Source organism: Panthera pardus, unplaced genomic scaffold (genome assembly GCF_024362965.1).
Source record: "Panthera pardus isolate Hobbes unplaced genomic scaffold, ASM2436296v1 HiC_scaffold_24, whole genome shotgun sequence".
In the NCBI taxonomy this organism is placed as follows: Eukaryota; Metazoa; Chordata; class Mammalia; order Carnivora; family Felidae; genus Panthera; species Panthera pardus.
The window spans coordinates 56888741-56915288 of record NW_026526810.1 but is presented as its reverse complement, the minus strand read 5'-3'; the positions used below and the strand labels follow the sequence as shown (position 1 = coordinate 56915288).

Below are 26548 nucleotides of genomic sequence, written 5' to 3'. Positions count from 1 at the left end.
TTTTTGAGAGACAGAGACAGAGTGCTAGTGGGGGAGGGGCAGAGAGAGAGAGGGAGACACAGAATCTGAAGCAGGCTCCAGGCTCTGAGCTGTCAGCACAGAGTCTGACGCGGGGCTCGAACTCATGATGCGAGATCATGACCTGAGCCGAAGTTGGATGCCTAACCCACTGAGCCACCCAGGAGCCCCGAGAACTTTCTTGTTTCTTAATATAGGCATTTATTGCAATGAACTTCCCTCTTTGGACTACTTTTGCAGCATCCCATAAGTTTTGGTATGTTTCATTTCCATTTTTATTTATCTCAAGGTAGTTTTCAATTTCTAATTTGATATCTTCTTTAACCCCTTGGTTGTTCACTAGCATACTGTTCAATGCCCACATATTTGTGAGTTTTCCAGTTTTCTTCATCTAATTGGTTTCTAGTTTCATACCATTGTGGTTGGAAAAGATGCTTGATATGATTTCAGTCTTCTTAAGTTTATTAAGACTTGCTTTGTGGTCTAACATATAATCTTTCCTAAAGAATGTTCCATGTGTGCTCGAAAAGTATGTGCATTCTGTTGTTTTGGGATGAAATATTCTGTACACATCTGTAAGTTCATCTGGTCTAATGTGCAGTTCAGGCCAATGTTTCCTTATTGATTTTTGTGTGGATGAACTATCCATTGACAAAAGTAGGGTATTAAAGTTTCCTACTATTATCATATTGCTGCCTATTTCTCCCTTTAGTTCTGTTAATATTTTTCGATACATTTAGGTGATCCTATGATAGGTTAACAAATGTTTACAAATATAATATCCTTTTATTGGCTTGACACTTCCCCTTATTTCATACTGATAAAGATTATGTCACGCTCATTCTCTCAAGGAAGATGGGGTAATATTAGACCAAATGACCCTGCTCCTGGACTGACTGTGAGACCAGTTACTTTAAAGCATGGAGAAGGCATGCATGTCTAACTTGAAGTTGTGTTAGGAAAGGTGAATGGGGAATGGATGTCAGGGTGGCACCCGAGCATTTCTAATAAATCTGATTGATCGGAGGAAGCCCAACTAGATGAAGTTCTAGTGTGAGGGATTTTTTTCCCCAATGGTTGTGGGAAGCAATTATTATTATTTTTTGCCTTTGAATATAAATGAAGAAGCATGTAGCTTTGGTTCTACTGGCCACGAGTCATCCTGAAAATGAAAGCAGCGATGGGACCAAAGCACAGGGATTCATAGAGAAATGGATAATTAGAGCTGGAACCCTGACTAATCTATGTGTGAGGCTTTATCTTGGACTTTTCAGGTACCCAAGCCAATAAATTCCCATTATTACTTAAGCTAATCTGAGTTGAGTTTTTGTTGCTGATTTATTTTTATTTTGTTGTGACTTAGTACATTTCTAAACAACAGAATTCTGAGATATAAAGGCTGATACAACGTCACAGGCCAATATTACAGTCTCCAGCACTAGAAAACATTGAACTTTCAGGAAAGAGCCAGTAATAAGAGAGTTATATCTAGCCAGCAAGTGGGATAAAGGGGATTCAGTTAGGTACTTTTTGCCAGATGTTTCTAACTGGGGAGATAAGTCTTTTGAAAGAGTATTAAGGTAGAAAAAAATGTTATGACTTTACCAACAATTTATTTTTGTCTTCTAGGCACATAGGAAGACCTGTCTCTGAAGACAGGTTGGGATAATATGTCTGTGACTGAGTTTTAATCTGTGAAGTATAGGCAGATGTGATATATTTTCTTCTAGTCCTTACCATGAAAGTCTGTGTATAATCTGTCATTCTCATTTTCATTTCTATGTAGACTTTGGTTGCCGTTTATCAAAATAGCAGAGTTTGAGAAGAATCTCAGGTTCCTGAATTACTACATAGAAAATCATTTTTTTGGTTAGCTACTGCTGCATAGTAAACTGCCTCAAAGGATATTGGCTTAAACAACAGTGTATGATTATTTGTTATGATTCTGCCATAACAAATGGGCTTACCTGGTGGTTCCCACTTGAGATCTCTCATGCAATTATAGGCAATTGTTGGCTGAGACCATGGTCATCTGATGGTCAACTGACACGGATGACCAGAAGGTACACTCACACTGACAGCTGAGGCTGGCTATCTGCTGGTTATCCCCCTGGGGCTGACAACTGAAGTGCCTATATGTGGCCACTCTGTGGCTCAAGAACCTCTTGGCCTTGTGCCTGAGTTCCAAAAGGAACCATACTGGAAGTGTACATTCTAAGAGGCAGGAAATGGAAGCAGCCGACAAGTTAAGGACTTTACCTGGAGGGGCACAGCATCATTTTCAGCATATTTTATTGATTAAAGGAGCCGCTAGCCCTGCCTCAATTCAATGGGGAAATAAACTACTTCTTGTTGTGGCAATGGCAAAGCCACTTTGCCAAAGATAATATGGCACTGGTGACATTGTCACGACCATCTCTGGAATATGATATGTCATACCCTCCCAGCAAACACTTCATTGAACTATGACACAGGTAGACATAAACTTAATTCACTGAGATTTTGAGATGGTTACAGCAATCAGTTTATTCTATTGTACATAATATTAAAAATGTTTTTGAGTATAGTTGACACATAATGTTACATTAGTTTCAGGTATACAACATAGTGATTCATCATCTCTATACTTTATGCGGTGCTCACCACAAATGTTGCTACCATCTGTCACCATGCAACACTACTACATTATCATTAACTATATTCCCTATTGCTGTATCTCTTATTCATATCACTTATTCACTCTGTAACTGGAAGCCTGTACCATACATAATATTGCATTAAATGGGGACTACACCTTTTTTCTCTGGGGTTCACAATAATGCCTCTTCCCAGCTTGAGCCTTCTCCTACACATGAAGATAGTATAATTCAAACAGAATATTTAGTCCTAGGTGCAAGGAGGTACCTGCTGTATCCACTTAAAAAGCCATTTGGTGCACTAAGTTCCAGCTGCCAACTTGAAGGTCTGGCTTGAGTTGCACTGGAAAATAGTCATATTACAGGTGGTGCCATGCATGGAACTAGTATAACTTCCCACCTCCAGACCTTTGGTCAGTTCAAGTCCGACATCCATCTCAAATCCTGGGTTCTATTATGCAAATTGAAGGATCTTATTTCAAACGCCAGTGTGTTTTCCAAATGTGCTCCCCTCCTAATTTCAAGGATAGTAAACGTTCAAATAAATTTTATACATTGCATTACTTATAAACATCCCTCAAGAGATTCTTAGAGCCCTTGCTGTATATTTCTTTGTATATACCACAAAGTATGTATATTAGTTCTGTTAATATTTTTTAATACATTTAGGTGATCCTATGATGGATTCATATATGTTTACAAATATAATATCCTTTTATTGGCTTGACACTTCCCCCTTATTTCATACTGATAAAGATTATGTCACGCTCATTCTCACAAGGAAGATGGGATAATATTAGACCAAATGACCCTGCTCCTGGACTGACAGTGAGACCAGTTACTTTAAAGCATGGAGAAGGCATGCATGTCTAACTTGAAATTGTTAGGAAAGGTGAATGGGAGCCCTTGCTGTATATTTCTTTGTGTATACCGCTTCAAATCCTTTGCATGGTAACTATATATTGGTCAAGGGTACAGTCTCACATTTCTACCCCCTTAGAGTCCTTTTTCTGTTGTTGAGGAATCCACAGAGCTGGTACCAAGAAGAGTGTATGGCTACTGTTGTTTTCTCTAGTTTGTATGATGCTCAATAGAAGCTCTGATTTTCTGCACATACAGTCTAGGAGGGCCCACGCATTCTTGGCAACTAGTAAGGTAGAGGTAGTTTCCTTGGTCCAGAAGATAAGTTTGAATACAGAATATTTTTTTCTGAATATATCAGTCTGTATTGAGATCAGTGAGATAGGTTCCTGGGTTGTTGTAAAAAAGTAGTTTTTGCTGTAGAGCCTCCAGTGGTTCAGTGTTGGAATTCATAAACTCCTCTTTGCCTTTGGATGGTACAAGAAGGACCAACTTAATGGGCATGTGACCTGTGCAGTTGCACCAAACCTGCCCTTACCAGAGTTCTACTCTGGGTTTAATGCTCTGCTTTTGCTATCTTGAGATTCTTTTTTTTTTTTTTTAATTTTTAAAAAAATTTTAATATTTATTTTTGAGAGACAGAGACAGAGAGAGAGAGAGAGAGCGAGCAGAGGAGGGGCAGAGAGGGAGGGAGACACAGCTTCTGAAGCAGGCTCCAGGCTCCGAGCTGTCAACACAGAGCCTGATGTGGGGTCGAACTTAGAAACTGTGACCATGACCTGAGCCGACTGAGCCACCGACTGAGCCACCAGGTACCCTGCTATCTGGGTGCACAACATTATATAATCAGTCCTGAGTTCAAGGACTAGCATTTCCTCTCTCTAATCAAACCAATCAGTAGTTGTCTAATCATGTCCCTAAACTACTACTGATGTCATTAGCATAAAACTAAACTGAATGAAATTTAGGAATTTCCCAGAAGTTAATAGTTTCTGATAGGTGATATTTGGGCCAGAAATTATAGAATATTCACAGCATCAAATAACAATGTGTCTCTGAATACTGTGGTTCTGTTCTATTATGGTCCATTCCATTCATTCCACAAATAGTTACTGAACACTCTCTAGAAAGGAGGACACTGTTCAACAGAGAAACTGATCAGAAGCCAGTGTAGGAATTTGTCTGAAGTGTTCTTCCTCAGTGATTTTAATAAGTAGCTTGATTCTTTAATAGACATGGAACTATTCATATTTAAGTTCTTCCTTATATTATTTCTTTTAAATTGTTTCTCAAAGAATGTATCAATTTCATCTAAATTTTCAAATTTGTCTGCATAAAGTTGTTCCTGAAATCTTATTAACTGTCTATTGTCTGATGAATAGTAAGGATGTTCCCTTTTTCATTTTGGATATTGGTTATTTGTGTCATCATCTTTTATTTTCTTGATCAACTTGGCTAAAGATTTGTCAGTATTATTGGTTTTTGCAAAAAAAGATGCAAATTTGGCTTAATTTTCCCTATTTTCTCCCATTTTGATGATGTCTGTCATTGATGTCTCTTATCTTTATTATTTCTTTTTGTTTTTGAGGATTTAATTTCCTTTGTTTTTCAGCTTCTTGAGATTCACACTTAGATAATTAATTTTTAATCTTTTTTCATTAATAATATTTACAGGTAATGTGATCTAAGAATGAGTCTAGACTCTCTTCTTGCATCCCTTTTACTTTTTCCATATATCTGTCACATCTTTTTTCTTGTATTTTTAATCTTTTTTTCAGTGCCTCACTTTAAAGAAAAAATAGCAGAACATTCAAGATCAACATTAATAAAGAACAGTTACCTCATTTCTATATGACATTAATAGCCACTTTTTTTGGCCAAGATTACTAAAAACAGTACTTTGTATGACTCTGCAACTTTTTGAGGGAGGCAATAACTCCTCAGAATATACATTCTCTCTCTCTGATTTAGAGATGAATTCCAATACATTCAACTGCAAGTAATTTTATATTTAAGCCTGGGTTATATGGTAGATCAGTCATTATTGAAATTGATTCAAATTTATAGTTAAGTGACCGTCAGAGAGTTTTACAGTTTTATTGGTAAGCTTTTTATCTGTAGCAATAACAGACAGGTAAGAGCATTACTCTTAGTGGACTGGGGCAAGCGACGCTATGCAAGGCAGCGATATTACCTCACAAGGGCCAATAGTTAATGTGTCTTGCACAACTTTCCATAGTCCCGCTGGATATTCATGTAGGTGATATAACTGTTAATAATGATTTTACCCTATATCCGACTCTGTTTTACATATGAACCCTAAAATGTTTTTTTGCGTGGTTTACATAGAGACTGAATTCTCCATGAATAGTACATAGAAGGAATAGTGTTTTGTTTTTTTGGGACTTTATGGAGAGTTAGTCACAATTTTAGAAGATCGCATCATCTACCCTACTTTGCCTTTGGTATTTTTGTTTCTTACACAACACATGCTCCGTATGTGTGTTTAAGAGGTTTCTACAGATAGAAACAAGCACCTGATTACTTGGTTGACCTACCTTTCACAGTGTATGTATTGTCATACATTACTTTCCCTTTATTTCTTCTTTAAAGTTGGACCATTGCAGTGCATACTGATTTAAATATAGGTGTAGATACGTAATATTATATACCAGTTTTACTCCAGATAATGATTTCATTTCAGGACTTTTGTTACTAAAAGGTCCGGAGTCTGATAGGTGGAGAACAACTTGGGTAGAATCACGATATTTCCTAAGATTGATGTCAACACAGAAAAGAGCCAGCACAAAGAAATCTTTTTATTATTATAATTTATCGTAATTAAAAAAACTTCGCACTGTTACGTAAAGCGGTTTCAGGCACAGAGCTCCGATTGCCTCCGGCCGGAACGGTTACGCCCCAACTCAGCGGCGCTCCTAAGCAGTCCTGGCGGAGACTCCACCCGGAACTTTGGCGCCGTGACGCAGGTTTCCGGCGGGCTTCTTAGAGCGCCGAACAGCGTTGGGCCCAAGGACCATGAGAGGGCCGGAGTCGGGTCCCGAACCTACGATGGAAGGGGACGTGTTGGACACCCTGGAGGCGCTGGGGTGAGTATTCCCAGGGACGCCCTCCCCTGAAAACGTAAAGCTCTCCCTCCGTTTGGCCGCTGGGGTCTCCTCCCCGTGGGCCTCTGCTGGGCGCGGGCAGCTGGGTGGAGGCCTTCCCAGCCGCGCTCCCGCCGGCGCCGACGGAGTTAAGAGGGAGGCGGGAGAGAAATCCGTTTGAGGGGTGGAGCGGGGCCGGCGAGCTGGGGCGCGTGGCCCCCTCTTCCAAACTCTTGGCCCCGAAACTCGGCAGCCGGGCCCCGCGGCGTTGGCGCGGAGCAGCCAGGTTAGCGCCAGCCTCGCCGAGGAGCGTGTCCCTGCGCCGCGGCTGGTATTTTTGTTGACGTAGTGGTCGCGCACTGGGGCGATGGGTGCTGGAACCCCAACTGCGGCTGGGGACTGTTGTCCCTGCGATGTACAACCTGTGGCTTAATTAGGGTTCGGGAGCGAATCTCCTGCTTCCTTGACCGGAGAAAGTGTCTTTAAGTTGGTGTGGGTCCATTCATTCTACCGTTTCATCCGTTCGTTTAACATGCGGCCGTGGTGTTAATACGTATTAATTAACGCATGTTTATGTGCTAAGGCAGAGGAAAAAGACCGTTTTCAGATTACTAGTAGCTCACATAGTTGGGGCTACAAAGAGTCTACTGGAATTTACAATTCAGGATGCTAAGTGCCATGAGAACTCCTAGAATGATGTTAATGCTTTGAAGCACGGGGATCATGAGGTGCAAAGTCTCCCTCAGCCTCATCCTGTTTTTACTCCCAGCTGTTGTCCGTATCTCAAACTACCTTGTCCCGTGTATTTATCCTCTCTCGCAGTGCCCCCACCTCCTCCCGCTCCAGGAAGTCAGGCGCCTTACCTGTCTTGTTCCCAGCAACGTCCTACAGTGACGGCCTGTACAATAAATTATGGTTCGATGAATGGGTAAATGAAAAGAAGTTCAAGGAAGAGAATGCACACAGATAGAGATAGGGCCAGATAGTTGGGAGTCAAAAAATACTCCTTACTTAAATTTAGAGATTGGAACCATCTGCGCGTTGTTTGCCCTGCCACGTGCTGGAGTTTCTTGAATGGGATAGGCTGTGTCTTTGCAGTTCTATTGTGAAGCTTGAAACCCCCACCCACTTTATTATTATTTTTTTTTCCTAAAACTGCACTTGCTCTTCTGTCAGTTGCTTCATTTGGACCCCAATAATACCTACTTGACAATGTTACAGAGCCTTGCACTTCGTAGATCGGAATAAATGTTTGTCAAATGAAAGAACTGAGTCAGATTATTTAAGGGGTATTTTTACTCTGTGAAATCTCTTGGAAATTTTCACTTAATTTGTTACAGAAGTAGCCAAAACAAGAAGTTAAAATACTTACTAGAAGTGTGTAGGCCCCAAATAGTTTGAGATCCTGAGTACTCCAGATAAAAATAGTATGATTATGTAAATAGTTTATGAAAAAGAGAAAGTCAGTGCTTTTTTTCTCTTCCTTCATTCCTTTAATTGTGCCTATTATAGGTGTTTTGAAAAATGAAGTTTGCTATAACCTTGACTTTTATCAAGGAAAACTAGTTTCAGATTATTCAGTATGGAAAATAAAACAGTTTACGTATGTTAGAACTGATTTTTCCTGGAATATGTGAGGAAATGATTTTGAAGTTTGAGTTTTCTTACAATGATAATGAAATACAGAAAGCAGTTTTTACTTAAAATATGTGTTGTAATTGAGCACTAGGTTTTAAAATATCCATGTAGTTTGTGAATAATGCATTTTCTGTTGTGATTAAAACACTGAGGGTATCAGTGAAAGTACTTTATCAAGTAAAATTAGAAATTAAAGGGAGGAATTAAAAGGGAAAATATGTGAAAGAACAGTTCGGTGATATACTGAAAACTGGGTAGGAATAACTGTTTCCTCTTGAGTTCAAGCTCATGATTTCAGAGTTCTTTTTTAGTTTTGACAGTCTGATTTTGTAGAGTAGATCTCAGCCCTGGTTGTACATCAGAATCATGTACGGAGCTTGTGAAATAAAATGTTCCAGGCTGTTATGTACCAGACTGACTGGATCATGATCTTCCAGGGTGCATACAGGCATGCATATTTTGAAAAAGCTTCACAGCTTATTTGAGAATCACCATTATGGAAGGGGGTTTATTTCGAATATTTACTGATCACAACTCTGTGTTGCACCTTGTTCTGAGAAGTCGGTGGTGAGCAAAATAGAATTGAGCCCTGTCTGGATGGACAGTCTAGTGGAGACACAGACGTGATCACACAAACATGATAAACTGTATTAAATGCTTTAAAGGAAAAAAAGGGTGGCATAACATGACAGGAGGACCTATGTAAGGGCAGGACAGGAGCGGGACAGGAGTAAGCTAGGTGAAGTTGGATGGGAAAGGAGGACAAGGGTGTCCTTAAAGTGAGAACAAAATAATGGAAGATCCTGAAGTGGAAAGAAGCTTGCTGTATTGTTTGGAGGGCAGAGAGCAAGGGCCAAGATAGTGGAAAATTGGATTGAAGAGTTAGGTGAGGACCAAGGCATGCAACACTTTTTAGGCTGTGTTCTGGATTTTGTTCTTTGTCATAACAGCAGTGGGGCATGACTGAAGGATTTTAAATAAAAAGGGGAGAGAACAGATGTCCAGTTTCAAGAGTTACCTCAGTAAGGTGGAGAATGGATGGGAGAATTTAGTTAATAGTCAAGACAAGAAGTGATGGGTGCTTTGTGGAAGTGGATATGGAAAGAAGTGCACTGCAGAACTTAGTGGTTGCTTGGATATTGGAGCTGAAGAACATGATGGGATCAATGACTCATTTCTTCAGTAAGTATTTATTGAACCAAAATGAAAGGATGCACCTTGGAATCTAAATTGGATAGGGAAGAAAATGAAGACAGCAGAGAGAGCTAGTCAATACAGAGATTATGGAGGGACCAATAGAATGGAGGTAGAGATGAGATCCAAGAATAGTTGTCAGTGAGTGGTCAAAAGGGCAAGCCCAAGGATAGGTAGTAGGTTGTGGTTGAATTAATGATTTTGCAGGTGGAGTAGTTCCCAGTAATGGTAAGGTCTAAGGGGTGGCTCACTGACATGAAGTGGCAAAGGTCGGAAAAGAGAAAGTTCAGGAATTAGAGCTGAGGTTATTGTATAGGTTATTGTTATTGTATTGTCAATGGCAGAAATAGGGATGGAGAGGAAAACTGAGAGCAGGGAATTTTGGAGAGGGTCCAAACAATAGGTGAAAACCACAAGAGAAAGAAGGTGGCAAATCTGACTGGCCTGAACCTAGAGAGACCAGGAATATTTATAAGATGATGGGGGAGCAGTGATATGGATGCTGTTTGGGGAAGCAAAAAGGGCAGAAACCTTACCATCTGCTCCTGAAGAACTTCAGAGAGTAAAATCACCAAAGCTAGAGGTGGCAGGGATAATCTTTCTGAGAAGAGAGGGACAATCTAGGAGAGTTGTTCATGGATGAAACCTACATGTAAGAGTCTGGGATGCAGGAAGTGGAGAGCTGGATTAGAGGCAAGCCAGTAGGGTATGTAAATGATAGTGGGAAGGAAAGGGTCTCATACTGTGTATGTTGGCTGATGGAAAAGAGAAAGTAAATTAGGCAGTGGCTGTGTATTTGTGGAGGTTTGCCAATGGCCTTAATGGACTTGAAGATTTGGATCACCCAGATTGAAGCAGGGCCAGACCAGCAACTGTGGGGAAGTCTAGGCTTAGGGGAGGTGTCCCCAGTATTTGGAATAATAGCACTTTCTTAATTACATAAAAATACATAGAACAAACTAAGAGCATATAATAATCCCTATGTTATAGGATATTGTGGCAATTAAATGAGGTAATTAAATTAAATACATAAAGCACACAGCACTGGCCTACCATAAGAGCAGTTTGTGGTATTACTACTAAAACTATGATTATTATTAGTCAGTTTGGTTAAATGCACTTTTTCTTGTTTTTATTTTTATTTATTTATTTATTTTTTTAAGTACCAGACAGGAGTTCTTTTTTAACATTTTATTTATTTTTGAGACAGAGAGAGACAGAGCATGAGCAGGGGGAGGGTCAGAGAGAGAGGGAGACACAGAATCTGAAACAGGCTCCAGGCTCTGAGCTATCAGCACACAGCCCGACACGGGGCTCAAACTCACAGACCGCGAGATCATGACCTGAGCCGAAGTCAGACAGTTAACCGACTGAGCCACCCAGGCGCCCCTCTTGTTTTTATTTTTTACCTCATGTGATGAGCTGAGGCATTGAGATTTGTGGTTTTTTTTCTCTTCTAAATTATTTTTGATGATTTAAAAAGTTTAATTGAATTTTATAAGTGGCATATCAGTTAAAAATAATTTATCACCAATGATATGAATTAATTAAATTTATTTAGGAGTTTATGATTATTTCTTTACTGCAGAAGTGAAAGCAAGTAGGGGGAAAGAAGATGTTTACTATTCAATCTCACTAAGAGGCACTGTAAGATCTGGAGGAAAGGTAACATATGGAGGAACCAGTCTTGCCTATAGGAACAGGGGCAGTGGTCTAGTCCTAGCTCTGCCTTTACTTGGCTGCATCACCTGGCCAGGTTATTTGCTTAGTTTCCTTATTAGTATAGACAGAAGTGTGACTTCATGTGGAGTGTGTGGGTTCAAATCTGGATTTAAATCCTAGAGTCATCACCTAGTTACTTCTGATCCTATAGAATTGAGATAATGCTGACTCCAAAGCATTGCTGTAAAGGCTAAATGATTTATAAATAAATATAATCATCAATATCTGTACTGTATATCTATCTATGTTTGCCCATTACTGTGCCTAGCCTGCTACTTAAGGCAGGTACCTTAACCTCATTAGGCCTTAATTTTTTAATTTTTATTTTGGGTGGGGAGGGGCAGAGAGAAGAGAGAGAGAGTCTGTGCACATTGTGGAACCTGATGCAGGGCTTGATCCCATGACCCTGAGATCTTGACCTGAGCCGAAATCAAGAGTGAGATGCCCAACGGACTGAGCCACCCAGGTGTCCAAAGCCTTAATTTCTTACCTGCAAAATGGGGATTTGAAAATACCTTCATGAGCTCTGACCAGAGAATTCAGAGAAAAAGATGCGCAAATGGCCTTTAAACATATGAAAAGACGTACAGCCTTGCTTTTAAGAGAAATGTAAATTAAAACTATATTGAGATACCAGATGGTCAAAAATCTGAATGTTTGACAACTTTGGTGAGTTGTGTGGGAATGGGTACTCTTACACCTTGATGGTACAGCCCCTGTAGAGGAATATTTAATAATATCTAGCAAAGTTAGATATCCATTTACCCTTTGACCCAACAGTCTGACCTCTAGAAATCTATCGCAGGTAAAAACTGACAAAAATTTGCTAAATTTTTCTTCTCTCTCTCTTTTTTTTTTTTTAATGTTTATTTTTGAGAGAGAGAGCTAGAGAGCCAGTGCAAGTGGGGGAGAGGCAGACAGAGCAGGACACAGGATTCCAAGTGGGCTCTGCGCATTAACAGCAGCGAGCCCTGTGTGAGGCTTGAACTCATGAACTGTGAAATTATGACCTGAGCTGAAGTCAGATGCTCAACCGACTGAGCCACCCAGATGCACCCCAAATTTTTTCTGATAGCACACAATACTACAAATAACCCAAATGTCCTTAACTGGGGGCCTAGTACTCCCAACAGTGGAGTACTATATAACTGTAAAATAATTGGGCAGTGTCTCTGCTGATCTCCAGTACAGTTGACCCTTTAGCAACATGGATTTGAACTGTATGGGTCCACGTGTACATGGACTTTTTTCAAAAAAATATATGTATAATACTGTAAAACTCCTATGATTTTTTTTTTTAGCTTGCTTTATTGTAAGAATATGTATGTGATACATAATAACATACCAAGTACGTGTTAGTTGGTTTTTTATATTATTAGTAAAGCTTCCAGTTAGCAGTAGGCTATTAGTAGTTATGTTTTTCAGGAGTCCAAAGTTATATGCAGGGTTAGGATTGGCACCCCTTACCCCTTGTTTTTGGGTCTGCTATATATGTAAATGTATGTGTATGAGTGTGTATATGTTTAAAGCAAGGAATAGGACAGTGTGTAGTAGACTGCCTTTACCTAAAAAAGTATACATGCGTTTATATTTTAAAACATTATGGAATGACCACCCCTAATAAACATGCATGGGAAGGAAGGAACAGAGTAGAGGGAACGAGATTAAGATTGAAAGCTAAGTTTGTTGAATATTCCTGGTTTTCTAAATTAGACTTTGAAATAATGTATATGTTTTACATAATTATAAAGCAAAATTAAATAAAATGAAATCAAAGCAAGAAAAATTGCTGAAAATTGAAAGCAAAATGAAACAAATGTTTACCAGTATATGGAGTAGGTGGTTTCATCCCATGGAAAGGGATTGTTTTTTCCTACATCCTTACTGGAATATATTCTTTTTTTTTAAGCTTATTTATTTATTTTTAATTTTTTTTATTTATTATTTTTGAGAGAGTGAGCAGGGAAGGAGCAGAGAGAGAGAGAGAGAAAGAGAGAGAGAGAATCCGAAGCTGGCTCTGTGCTGACAGCAGAGAGTCTGATGGGGGCTGCAACTCATGAACCATGAGATCATGACCTGAGCCAAAGCCAGCCGCTTAACTTACTGAGCCACCCAAGTGCCCTTAGTTTATTTATTTATTTATTTTGAGGTGGACAGAGAGAGAGCATGCGTGAGTGTGAGAGGGCGAGAGAGAGAATCCCAAGCAGACTCTGTACCAGCAGCACTGAGCCTGATGTGGGGCTTGAACTCACTGAGATCACGACCTGAGCCAGAACCAAGAGTTGGACGCTTAACTGACTGAGCCACTCAGGTGCCCCTTAATAGAATATATTCTAAAGATAAAAAAAATTGTTTTCAGTAATTTTATTGTTAGTTATTTGATTTTCCCATTCTGAAGCTATCTGTAAATCTATTTTTATGTGTAGTAGGATTCTGTAAACGTCATTACAAACCAGAATTTCATTCTGATAGATAATAGAAATGTAAAACAGAATAAGTAAATATCCTACAATTCTAAGTTTGAATTAGAAATAGCAATGTGAACTCCTGATGTAATTTCTCTTAAAAAGATACATGTACAATGACTTACCTTTAGTATCAGATTGTGTACTCTTAAGTATGATTAAAAAGAATCAGGGCTTTTTGGAGAAATGGCCAATTACAGGTATAGGGCAGGAACATCTTGTCATAGAAAGCAAGGAAAGAATTCAGAGAATACAGGGAATAAAAGGATTCCGTGGCCAATATGAATGGGCTCCCACTAAGCAGAGGTAGGACAATTTAAGTATCCATACATGCATACATACATACATACATAAGTGGCACTGGATTAAATTTAAATATGTTAAAATCTAAAAGTTTATAATGTAAAAAAAAATAGTTGCAGGAAGAACAATAAAAGTAGAAAACTGGTATATAATTCAATGAAGTTAATATATAAAATTAGAAAATTTTAGGTTTATTCAAATACATTTTGTAGCAGTGTTTAAAAGTACAAAATTATAAAATAAATGGTTTAGGTTAAAATGATCTCATACGTAGGTCCTTTTCAGTTTTAATTTTTTAATTTAAAATTTGCATCTGGGTGTCTGGGTGATTCAGTCAGTTAAATTTCTGACTTCTGCTCAGGTCATGGTGTCAAGGTTAGTGAGTTCGAGTCCTGCCTTGGATGAGCCCCGCTTCTCTCTCTCCCCCTCCCCCTCCCTGTCTCCATCTCTCTGCGCTTTGTGGGATTCTGTGTTTCTGCCCCTCGCTCACTTGGGCTCTCTCAAAAAATAAAATAAAATTTGTGTCTGTTCTTTTTTTGCTAAATTTTTTTTTGCTTATTTTGTAACTAGTATATGGTTATTAGACTGCTCTATTTGACTTTGTGTTAGTTGTAATATTTATCTTAAAATTGGTTAATAATGTTACTAAAACATGATAAAATGTTGACAAAAAGCCAAATGCCAATTAAATAGGGCAGAAATTGGCAAACCATGTCTATAACAGACCTAATAGTAATTTTAGGCTTTGCTGACCATACTATCAACTCTGCAGTTGCAACATGAAAGCAGCCAGAGATAGTTTGTAAATGGATACATTTATTGGCTATGTTCCAGTAAAACTTTATTTATAAAAATAGGCCCCAGGCCTTGATATATAGAGTACTACCAGTTTGGTTTTTTTTTTTTTTTTACACACCTTTTACATCTTTCTTTCTAGGTACAAGGGACCACTGTTAGAAGAGCAAGCCCTTACCAAGGCAGCAGAGGGTGGACTGTCTTCGCCTGAATTTTCAGAGCTCTGTGTTTGGTTAGGCTCTCAGATAAAATCATTGTGCAACTTGGAAGAAAGTATCACTTCAGCTGGTATTGCCATTGTATTTTGTTTTTCTGTAGTAGTAAAATGAAATGATGGCTTATGATTTATAGTTTTACCTGCAATGTGCCTGCAAAGAAAAATCAGTAACATTATGAAGAACTGCAGTATGTGAAACTGAATACCTTTGGGTTAAATTTTACAGTAATTCAAAATTGGTTCTTAAATTTATATAAGATTATAAACAACAACTGTTTACGATCTTAACCTTAGTATCATTCTTCAGAGAAAGTAGAGTCTGAATTTGATTATTTAAAAGGTTAAATTTTTGAATATTGCTTACTTTGAATTTAGGTTTTGTTTTTGTTGTTAAGGTACATGTAATTCCTAATTTAAATTGAATTACCATGCCTGTAATTCAGGACATGGATTCACGTAGAAATACTTCTCTAAAAAACTCCTGTGCTAGATCAGAAATGTTTGTTTAATTTGTTACTGTCTTGGTAACTGGAGTCCTTGTGGCTCTTTGGTGGAATTTCAGATAGCAAATTAAAATGAAAAATAAAAAATTGAGCACTTGATAGGGTACAAAGTAACCTTCTCTTCTGGAGCTGTCCTTTTAAATTGTTTTCCTTTCTTGACAAATCCAGTAGAATTCCCTTGAAGCAAAGTAAAATTAGCTGAATTGAAAACATGTGGCACAAATTCATACATCATTAGATTATGAAAGATAAGCAGTGAAGCTCAAATGATTGCATTTTTTATCTGAATCCATAGAAATACAATAGAAATACATCATTTGCTGTGAAGCCACTTATTATAGTCACAGTAACACTTTCGGTATTTCATTTACTGACATAAAATAGTTGCAGTTTATCTGCTTTTGTGGAAAGTCCATTGGAAAACAGGGATTGAAATATAAAAATACTTATGTCATGATTAGATACTTAAGTTCTTAAATTTAAGTGTTCCTTTTTTTATGTAGAAATTGATTATCTATACCTTAGCATGGGGGTGTCACACATGTAAGGATTTTACATCAAATTGAAAATTTTTAATTAAGTATAAAATTGAAATCAACTAGCGGTAGATTTTATAGTTTCAGATTATATGGTAAAGTGTTCGGTAAGTGTTTTATGGTTTTTCTTTTTTAAAGGGAGAGATGATCTAGAAAGCTTCCAGCTTGAGATAAGTGGGTTTTTAAAAGAAATGGCATGTCCGTATTCTGTACTCATATCAGGAGATATTAAGGACCGTTTAAAAAAGAAGGATGACTGTTTGAAGCTTCTATGTAAGTTATCTTTCTTTGAACATTTAAACTCATGTGTTGGATGTGGTTTTTGTTATGTTCAAGATTTAGAAATTTGATTAATGAAGTTTTGGACATTTTGTATGTTAAACAGATTTTAATATTTGACTTAAAATATGAAGCTGACTTAGCAATACTTATATAAATGTATAAATTCTAATGTGCTGAGATTTCTAACACTTAAGATTTATTTGGCCATTGTAGAATGCTGTGTTTGTGATTTATATACTGTTTTAGTAGTTTTTTCTTCATGTAATTCATCACTCAGCATTTATACCTAAATGAATAGGTTGGTGATTTAGAGCCCTGTTTATTCTTAAAACTCTGAAACTAGGCAGTTAAGTGCATTATTAGATCTTGTTTTTAGTGCTAGGCATTGAATGAGAGTTGGTTCAAAAATATTTACTGATCTATTATTAAACTGAAAACTGCTCCAGGCACTAGGGTTATATCAGTTTTTAAAACGATTGTGCCCTCTGGCCATTTGAATTCTAGTGAGTGTGACCTGTTTTTGTCAGGGGTGAGTTTGGAATATAGATTACCCTATATTCAAACAATTACCACAACTAATCCATTTATTTGTATTGGGGTCCTTTAAACATTTTTAAAATTCAGTTAATTTCATGCTGTTTTCAAAGTTCTACAGACAATGGTCATTTGAAAGAATTTTTCTAGCATCTGTTATTGAAGATTTCTGTTATTTTAGGTTGTAACCGTTTATAAAAAACTCCATTTGATATATTCCTCATAGGCTGTAGTGTTTGTTTAATTGGCGCAGAAATCATAAGTGTTAAGTGGTGGTGATAGAAGTGTTGACATTTGAATTGTCTTGTGTGGGTTGCAGGGGATAAAAATTATGCTCCCCCCCCCCCCCCCCCCCCCCCCCCGCCTCCCAACACCCTTTTCTTACACTGTTTCCCCATCTTCCTCCCATTCAGTAGGAGTCACTGATTTAAGGAACCATTGTTAGTGATGGGAGAGCACAGTAACCCTTGGGGACAGAAAGGAAGCTGAGAAGCCTTGGCCCAGAGGAACATGGGCGCTCTGTTAGTGAGAACTGTGTGCTCCATTGTGTTTCCCTTTTTGCCTTATCTGCTGAAAATCTGAACGATAATAGCAATACAGGTTTCTGGTACAAGTAAAAATAAGGAGGTAAAAGAGAAATTGGTATAATTTTTTCTGATGATGAAAACGTATGCCTGGAAGATGGGGCAAAACAGAAGTAGTGTTAAACAGGTACAGTATCAGTTAGGGAAGATAAAAATGTTTTTGAGTTGGGTGATGGTTGCCTACCAGTGCAAATATACTTAATGCTGTTGTATGTTTATAAATGGAATGGTAAATTTTATGTTATGTGTTTAAAATTATATGTTCATAGAATTCTTATAAAGTACAGAGAATTGTTAAGAAGAAAATCATTGATAATCTCACTCCTCAGAATCATCAATTGTTTTTGGTGTTATTTTCTTTTCCTTCTCTTTTTCCTTTGTACACACACATGTAAGTAAGATTAAGAGCCTATCGTAGATGCAGCTCCTTGTCTTCCTCCTTCTCATTTAATGTATTGTGAGCATTTCCCCATCACTTAATATTTTTTTGGAAAGAATAATTTAAATGGCTACAGAGGATTCTATGCTATGGACATAACATTTTTGTACAATGGGTGTTTAGATTCTTTTCTGTTTTTAATTGTTCATGTTTTTGGCTACTTTTACTTAAAGATTATAAACATTTAAAAATAAACTCTAGGTATATATTACCATATTTTGTTCCAGAGTTGTTACACCAGTTCCCAATCTTACTGCCATCTCTTCTGTCTTTGTCTTGACTCTGTGTTTAAAACGTAATGATGCAGTAAGTCTCTTCATACTTTTCTTGCAGTGTTTGCAACACGTATAAAACAAAAAGGGCCAAAGTCCTTAGTATGTGAAGAGCTTTCATAAATCCAGAAGAAAAAGATAAAAACTCAGTGGAAAAATGCGTAAAGTGCGAAAGAAATGAACTGGCACTCCACAGAAAAAAGTTTTTAAAAAATTGCTTCTAATCGTGAAAAGATGTATCACTCAAAGTTAAAGAGTTACAAAAATAAAATGACAGGATACCATTTTTCACTTAACAGACAAGTAAATAACAAAAATTAAAAAAAATGTGATGATACAAGTTTGGGGGAATATGCATCCTCATATACTGATAGGCATTAAAATGTGAGAGAATCACTGTTAGAACAGTTTTTTATTTTATTTATTTTATATATTTTATTTCACTTAATTATTTGAGGGCAAATTCTCAATATCACAATTAAAATTCACCTACCTTTTAACTCGGAAATCCTGTAACTAGGAATACATATTTATTTCCCTAAGTGTACACAGATATATGAAAAGGGTGTTCATTATGGCATTATTCATAGTAGTTAAATAGAAATGGTATATCTTTGCAGTGATGCCACTATATAGCCATTAGATTGAAAATAGATCAAATGTGATGGTATGGAATGATTTCTGAGATGTATTGGTAAGTTTTAAAAATATATACAGATATGTGCAGTACACTCGTTGATATAAAAGAAACAAAAGCATGTAGATGGTAGATAGGCATTCTCAATATACATACACATATGCCTAAAATGATATCCCAGACATTAATGTTGATTGCCTTTGGAGAAGGGGAATCTGAAGATCTGTGGTGGGAAGAAGACTTTTCACTGTATTGTTTACCATCTGCATGGATTAGCCTTTTAAATACTAGACTGAACTCTTGTTTGTAGTATTACATAGAGCACGTTCCCACAGAACAAAGGCAGACCAGCTTAGATTCTGTCCAGAGTACACATTTTTGAAGAACTGGTGATCTGTTTGAATGAAGTTTTGAAATCAGAGGGACCTTGGCATAGTCTTCATAAGTACAGTTTGATACATACTGTCTTCACTTTTTGTGAGCTCCTTAGACTATCATGTGTAGATCGCAGGGAAAAGTCTTTAAATCAGTGGCTCTCAATCCTGCCTGCCCATGAGAATCACCTTGGGTCTAACATCATACACATACTTAACTCCTACTGGTTCAGAATCTGCTGGTTCAGAATCTTTGAGGGTCGGAGATGTTGTGTATTCATTTCCAGATCACTGCAGTAAAGTGAATATCACAGTAAAGCGAATCAAATTAATTTTTTGGTTTCCCAGTAATATATATTGGGTTACCCCAGTAAATATAAAAGTTACATTTACAGTATACTGCAGTTTTTTAAGTGTGCAGTAGCATTATGTCTGAAAAAAACCCAATGTACATTAATTAAAAAATGCTTTATTCCAAAAAAATGCCAGCTATCATTCAACTTTCAGTAAGTTGTAATCTTTTGCTGCCAGAGGGTCTTGACTCTATATGCGAATGGCCTCTGATCGATCATGTTGGTGGTTGCTCAGGGTTGGGGTGGCTGTGGCACTTGCTTAAAACAAGGCGACAGCGAAGTGTGCTGCATGAGTGGACTCTTTTACAAACATTTTCTCTATAAAATGCGATGCTGTTTGACAGCATTTTACCCACAGTAGAACTTCTTTCAAAATTGGAGTCCATCTTCTCAAACCCTGCTGCTTTATCAATTAAATTTATGGAATATTCTAAATCTCATGTTGTCATTTCAACAATCTTCACAGTATTTCACCATGGGAAGATTCCATCTCAAGTTACCATTTTCTTATCCATCTCGTCATCTGTTATGGTTTGTCATGAGATTGTAGCAGTTCAGTCACATCTTCAGTTCTGCTTCTAGTTCCCTTGCTGTTCCCACGACATCTGCAGTCTTCAGCCTTCAAAGCCATCCATGAGGTTCAGAGTCACCTTTTTCCAGACTCCCGTTAATGTTGGTATTTTGATCTCTTTCCTTGAATCATAAATGTTCTTAATGACATCTAGAGTAACGAATCCTTTCCAGAAGGTTTTCAATTTACTTTGCCTGGATCATCAGAGGAATCACTATGGCAGCTGTAGCCTTAAGGATTATATTTCATAAATAGTAAGACTTAAAAGTCACAATTACTCCTTGATCTGTGGGCTGCAGAATGGATATTGTGTCAGCAGACATGAAAACAGCATTAATCTCATTGTACATTTCTACGAGAGCCCTTGGGTGCATTGTCCATGAGCAGTCGTATTTTGAAGGAAATCTTTTCTTTTGAATAGTAGGTCTCAACAGTGGGCTTAAAATAGTCAATAAACCATGCTGTAAATGGATGTGCTTTCACCCAGGTTTTGTTGTTCTATTCATACAGCACGGGCACAGTAGGTGTAGCATAGTTCGTAAGGGTCCTACGATTTTTACAGTGGTAAATGAGCATTGGCTTCAAGTCCCCAACTGCATTAGCCCCTAACAAGAGGATCAGCCTGTCCTTTGAAGCCAGGTATTGATTTCTCTCTAACTACGAAAAATCCTACATAGCATCTTTCAATAGAAGGCTGTTTCATCTGCACTGAAAATCTGTTGTTTAGTGTAGCCACCTTCATTAATTGTCTTAGCTACGTCTTCTGGATAGATATCCAGGGTAGCTTCCTGCAACTTCTATATCACACTTGTTGCTTCACCTTGTACTTCATGCTGTGGAGACACCTTTTTTCCTTAAACTTCATGAATCAACCTCTGCTAGCTTCAAATTCAAACTTCTTTTCTGCAGATTCTTCACCTTTGTTAGCCTTCATAGAATTGAAGGGCATTAGGGCCTTGCTCTGGATTAGATTGGCTTAAGGAATGTTGTAGCTGGGTTTGATCTTGTATTCACACCACTAAAATTTTCTCTATATCAGCAGTCAGGCTGTTGCACCTTCTTATTCGTGTGTTCACTGGAGTAGCACTTTTTTAATCTCCTTCAAAAATTACCAAAATGAGGGGGGACGGACGCCTTGGTAGCTCAGTTAAACGTCCAACTCTTAATTTTGGCTCAGGTCATGATCTCACAGTTCAGTTCATGAGAGTAAGCTCCGCGCTGTCAGTGCCAAGCCCGCTTGGGATTCTTTTTCTCCTTCCCTCTCTGGCCCCTCCTGTGCCCATGCCCCCTCCTTCTCTCCCTCCCTCCCTCTGTCTTTCCCTTCACCCCCCACCCAAATAAATAATAAGCTTAAAAAAAAAAAGTACCAAAATGTGACGCAGGGATACAAAGTGAGCAATGTTGGAAAAATGGCAATGGCACTGATAGACTTCTTCAGCACAGGGTTGCCACAAACCCACCATTTGTAAAAACGCAATCATTTGTGAAGTGTAGTAAAGTGCAGTAAAACTACTTTCAAACAGTTTCTCAGATATTTCTCAGGTGAAGTTGAAATTACTGTATTGTGGGGTGTGTAGGTAGTATGTGTGCATAACTTTATTTATTTAAAAAAATTTTTAGCATTTATTTTTGAGAGACAGAGACAGAGCCAGAACGTGAGTGGGGGAGGGGCAGAGAAAGAGGGAGACAGAATCCGAAGCAGGCTTGGATGTCAGCTGTGCTGACAGCTCAGAGCCTGATGCGGGGCTCAAACCCACAGACGTGAGATCATGACCTGAGCTGAAGTCAGATGCTTCACTGACTGAGCCACCTATGTACCCCTGTGTGTGCATGACTTTAAACAAAAACAAAATTCAGTATTTTAAACACTATAGAATTTAAAACAAAACTGTAATCATGTAAGAGTTTTAAGTAATTTGCTTAAATATGGCTATTGAAAGGATTAAATGACATGGCAGTGAAGGGACTTGTGAACAGCCGGGGGTGGTCTTTTCTAAAGGCCAGTGGTTATTCAAACCACTCTGTCAGCTTATAGGTTGGTTAGAGCTAACATTCTCCCCTGGGTTGAGCACTCTGTTCATATGAGAAAATATTTTCACTTTTACACTTATACGTTCTTAAATTGTTGATTTACTACTGGTAGGTCTCTCCTACTAGACTTTAAACTCTGCAGTAGGTACTATCCCATTTTTTAAAAGTTTCCTCCTGCCCTCTTTAATTTGTCTTTGTGATAAGAATACTTAACATAATGGTCTACCCTCTTAGCAAATTAAAAAAAAAAATATTTTTTTTAATGTTTATTTTTGAGAGACAGAGCATGAGCAGGGGAAGGGCAGAGAGAGAGACACACAGAATCTGAAGCAGGCTTCAGGCTCTGAGCTGTCAGTGCAGGATCCGATGCAGGGCTTGAACTCCAGAACTGTGAGATCATGACTTGAGCTGAAGTCAGAAGCTTAACCGACTAAGCCACCCAGCAAATTTTTAAGTATATGATACAGTATTATTGTTAACTAGTCACTTTCCTATAAAGTTGGTCTCTGGGACTAAATCATCTTGTATAATTGACGAAAATTTATCAGACTTTGCTTGTGATGACTCTGCCAAGTCCTTCTGATTTGAAAGCTTCATTAAAACAGATAACCTGTTTTTCAGAAATTTATATTTGATAACTTCCAGTTTTCCCCCTCCCCCAGCCCCTGGCCACCACCATTCTACTCTCTGCTTTATGAATTTGACTGTGTTAGATTGCTTAGAAAAGTGATATTGCATAGTATTTGTCCTTCTGTGTTTGGCTTATTTCCCTTTGCCTAGTGTCCTTCAGTTTCATCTGTGTGGTCGCAAATGGCTGGATTTCCTTTTTTTTTTTTTTTTTTTTTTTTAAGGCTGAGTAATACTCCATTGTATGTATATACCACATTTTCTTTATTCATCTGTTGAAGGGCACTTAAATTGTTACCATATCTTGGCTATTGTGAACAGTACTGCAGAGAACAGGGCAGTGCAAATCTCTTTGAGATCCTGATTTCAGTTCCTTTGGATATATACCTAAAAGTGGGATTTTTAAGAAGTTCTTGCATGTTTTAACATTATTCATTTTTCCTTTTTTCATTATAGTGTTTTTAAGTACAGAGCTTCAAGCTTTACAGATACTACAGAATAAGAAACGTAAAAATTCTCAATTAGATAAAAACAGTGAAATTTATCAAGAAGTTGAAGCTATCTGTGATACTCTTGGTGTACCCAAGTCAGCAACTTCTGACATTCCGCTTATGCTAAACCAAGTGGAATCAAAGGTATCGTATTTATTTTTCATTTCCCAAAAATGGAACTAAATGCTAACATGTAAATGTACTGAAAATGAAAATATTTCCTTTAAGATGCATTCCATTTCAAGAGAAGTTTATCTTCCTGTAAAGTAAATTTTGGATTCTGAGTTCATATGCGTATGTGACTTGATTTGCCAATAGCTAATATTCAGGAATCAGATCTTAATGAGTGAGGGCCTTTAGGCTTTGCAAGAGTATTCTGTGATAGAAATCACTTTGCAAGTTAAAGGATCCCTTTCCTAAGTAAAGTTAGAATGTAGTATAATGAAGTAGAGTAATCCAAAGTTGAAGGCAAACTACATTTTTAAAAAAATGGATATTGTTAATAGAATTGTAATGTGGTTGTCTTTGGCAGTGAGCAATCACAGTTTCTGGTGGATAGGTATTTAGGAAATGTTTGTTGTATAGAAAATAAATGAATGAATAAGTATCCTGATGTAGTTAAAAACAACCACAAGCTGTGTACCTCAAACTTTGTGAAATTTTCTCTTCAATTATTAAACTACTCTTCTTCCCTGTTGAGCCACATATTAGAGAGAATGCTACCCTTGCAGTCCAAATTCCAGCCTGTTTCCTAGGATTCCTCTAGGGGAATAACACAGGATTCATTTTAAAGGAAAAGAACGTTCTTACTCTCAAGAACAGGTTAAAGCTCCATTTTTATACATGCTGTGTTATACTAAATTCTTGGATAAAATATTCCTGCATTGATAATTTAGGAACTGAAAAGATAAAAAGATTTGTCTTAATTGAACATAACAGAATTTTGCTGTCATTAAGATGAAAACACAATTTTAAAAACATTTTTTCTTTTTGTGGAACCTGCAGACCAAAGAATAACTCTTTTTGAATCACTCAAAAGCGTTATGGAGTTAACAAGTTACTCTTCAATGCTTTTCTCTTTTCCTCTGGATTAAGAATGATCTAGGGTTGGCTAAAATGTCTGGGATAATTTCACCTTGAGACAGGTATCTAGGCTTTTTCTAATCTTCCTGTGCTTCTACATATTGATCCCCAAAAGGCTTTTCTTTTTTATGGGTCTCAGTTACAATTAAAAATATCCCTGAACCTGTTGTTTCTCTACTTGCAGTAGGCTATGCATTATGCCTACGTTCAAGTGCTGGCAGGCTAATCTGAAGGTACTTGCTACTGTGGCCACGGTGGCCAAATATTTTCCTAAAAGGACTTTGTTCTCCATTCCTTATTGAATATGCTTTGTCACCATTGGGAAAGAAAATTAGTGTTTTCTAACTTGAAGCTGTTCAAGTGTGACTCTAAAGTAATTATAGTAATATTAATGGCAAACATATACATTTACTGTTGTAAATGTTTACATATAATAATTCATTTAATTCTCACGTCACATATCATGAGGTAGTTGCTATTATCTACAACAGCCATATGAGGAAACTGAGGTGCTGAAAGATGGAATAAATTGGACAAGCAAGTTTCTAAGTAGTAGTGGCAGACCTGAAGTTTAAATACAGGCAACCTCCAGAGTCTGTGCTCTTAACTTCCTCTCTATTTGAGTTGAACTCTCAGACTTACTGAAACTGTTGTCCAATGTTGAAATCCTGGGAATGGAACTGAGCATGATTAGATGTAAGAAGTTATAAGTAAACATTCAGAATCCCTCTCGAGTGAGGAGTTACAACTCAGACTTTTAGTAACATATGAAATAATCAAAATTGGAGGTGTTTGCAATAGTTGGTAAATCTGCAGAAGTTGAGTATCTTAAGAAAATAAGTTAATTGTTTATAATAAGTAAGAATTGTATTGTTGTAGAGTAGATTTGCCATGAAGCTAATAGAGCTTAAGCTTTGGGGCCTCTCATTTGTACAAGGCTTTCTAAGCTAATTTTTTAAAAAATAGCTTTCTCAAGGTAGAGTTTACATGTCATAAACTTCACTCACTTAAAATAGGTAATTAAATGAATGTTATTTAGAGAGTACAACCATCATCAAAATCTAATTTTAGAACATTTCCATCAGCCTCCAAAGAAACCTTCTGTCCATTTACAGTCACTCCCCATCACTACCAGCAGTTTCCAAGTTAATTTTGTGTTCACGGTTTTTAACTTTTTCTTAAAGAATGCCCTTAACATTAAATAAGCTTGATATTCCTCAAAATCTGAACTGTCTTGATTGTACCTTATAACTAAGAAACTGTAGATATATCATTCTGTTTTGAAATTGTTTTTAGATAATGAAAATTTCTTCAGTTAGGGTGAGCCCAACTTAGGCTATCATTTCTCATTTGTTTTGTTCGGGATAAATTACTGTTATTGGAATGGCTGATATTGCTAGAGCAAAAACAAATGTCTAATAACTTCTTTACTAAAACAAAAGTGTTTCAAGTAATTCAAATTAGTGGCTTTGCAAAAGTTATGAAATGTGTATGTGGTGACTATAATTTAGAGGACTTGCTCTCTTGCGTTTGGCTGAACAATGAAACCAGAATGCTTGCACTTGGCATGTATACAGAAGTATGCATAAGAGTGTGCCATTTCAAGGAGAAGCTCCCCAAATTATTTCACATAAGGCCACACAGATTCTCATAGTAAAACCTTTCAGTAGCTACTTCTTTAGTCGTCTATATACATTATTTCTTATTCTGGAAAAGAAGATACTCTGCACTGTGCTGATATTCTTTCCTAGTATGTGAAGGTATATTTCATTTATTTTACTTTAACATTTCACTTATTCAGCATTCAAAACAGCATTTTAAGGATAATGTTTTAAATTAGGGATATACTTTTTCACAATCTTTTATGTTTACTTTTAGGTGAAGGATATTCTCTCAAAAGTCCAGAAAAATCATGTGGGAAAACCACTGCTGAAAATTGATTTAAATCTGGAACAGGCGGTAAAATACCTTGCTTTATTCGCTTTATGTAATTAAATTAGTGAATATGACTTAATTTTATTAGTGGACACCTAGATTTTACAATGGGTAGCATACCTTTATTACTTTAGAGAATTAAAATGGATTGACATCCTAGAGTAATAGGTCCTGGCATTTCAGATTATAAATTGTCCAAGAGTATAGATAGCACCCAGTATGTTAGCATAGTTGTGATTAGAAAAAGATAGTAGCTCAAAAGCCAACAAGGTGGAAATTTTTGGCATTTTCTTTCCTTATTGGTCCAGACCACTTAGCAAGTAGATGTTTTACTTAAAACGCT

At 37.3% G+C, this 26548-nt stretch overlaps 1 protein-coding gene across 1 annotated transcript in view; it reads left to right on the top strand.

Moving 5' to 3' along the window:
• The first annotated feature begins 6491 nt into the window (after window positions 1–6491).
• The window catches only part of FAM98B (family with sequence similarity 98 member B), a 36505-nt gene continuing 16448 nt past the window's right edge, over window positions 6492–26548 (top strand). The window contains exons 1-5 of the mRNA XM_019442611.2: window positions 6492–6622; window positions 14879–15024; window positions 16131–16265; window positions 23153–23331; window positions 26149–26229. Of these exons, the coding sequence (XP_019298156.2) occupies window positions 6552–6622; window positions 14879–15024; window positions 16131–16265; window positions 23153–23331; window positions 26149–26229 (612 nt within the window). The 5' untranslated portion in view covers window positions 6492–6551. The remainder of the gene's footprint in view (window positions 6623–14878; window positions 15025–16130; window positions 16266–23152; window positions 23332–26148; window positions 26230–26548) is intronic.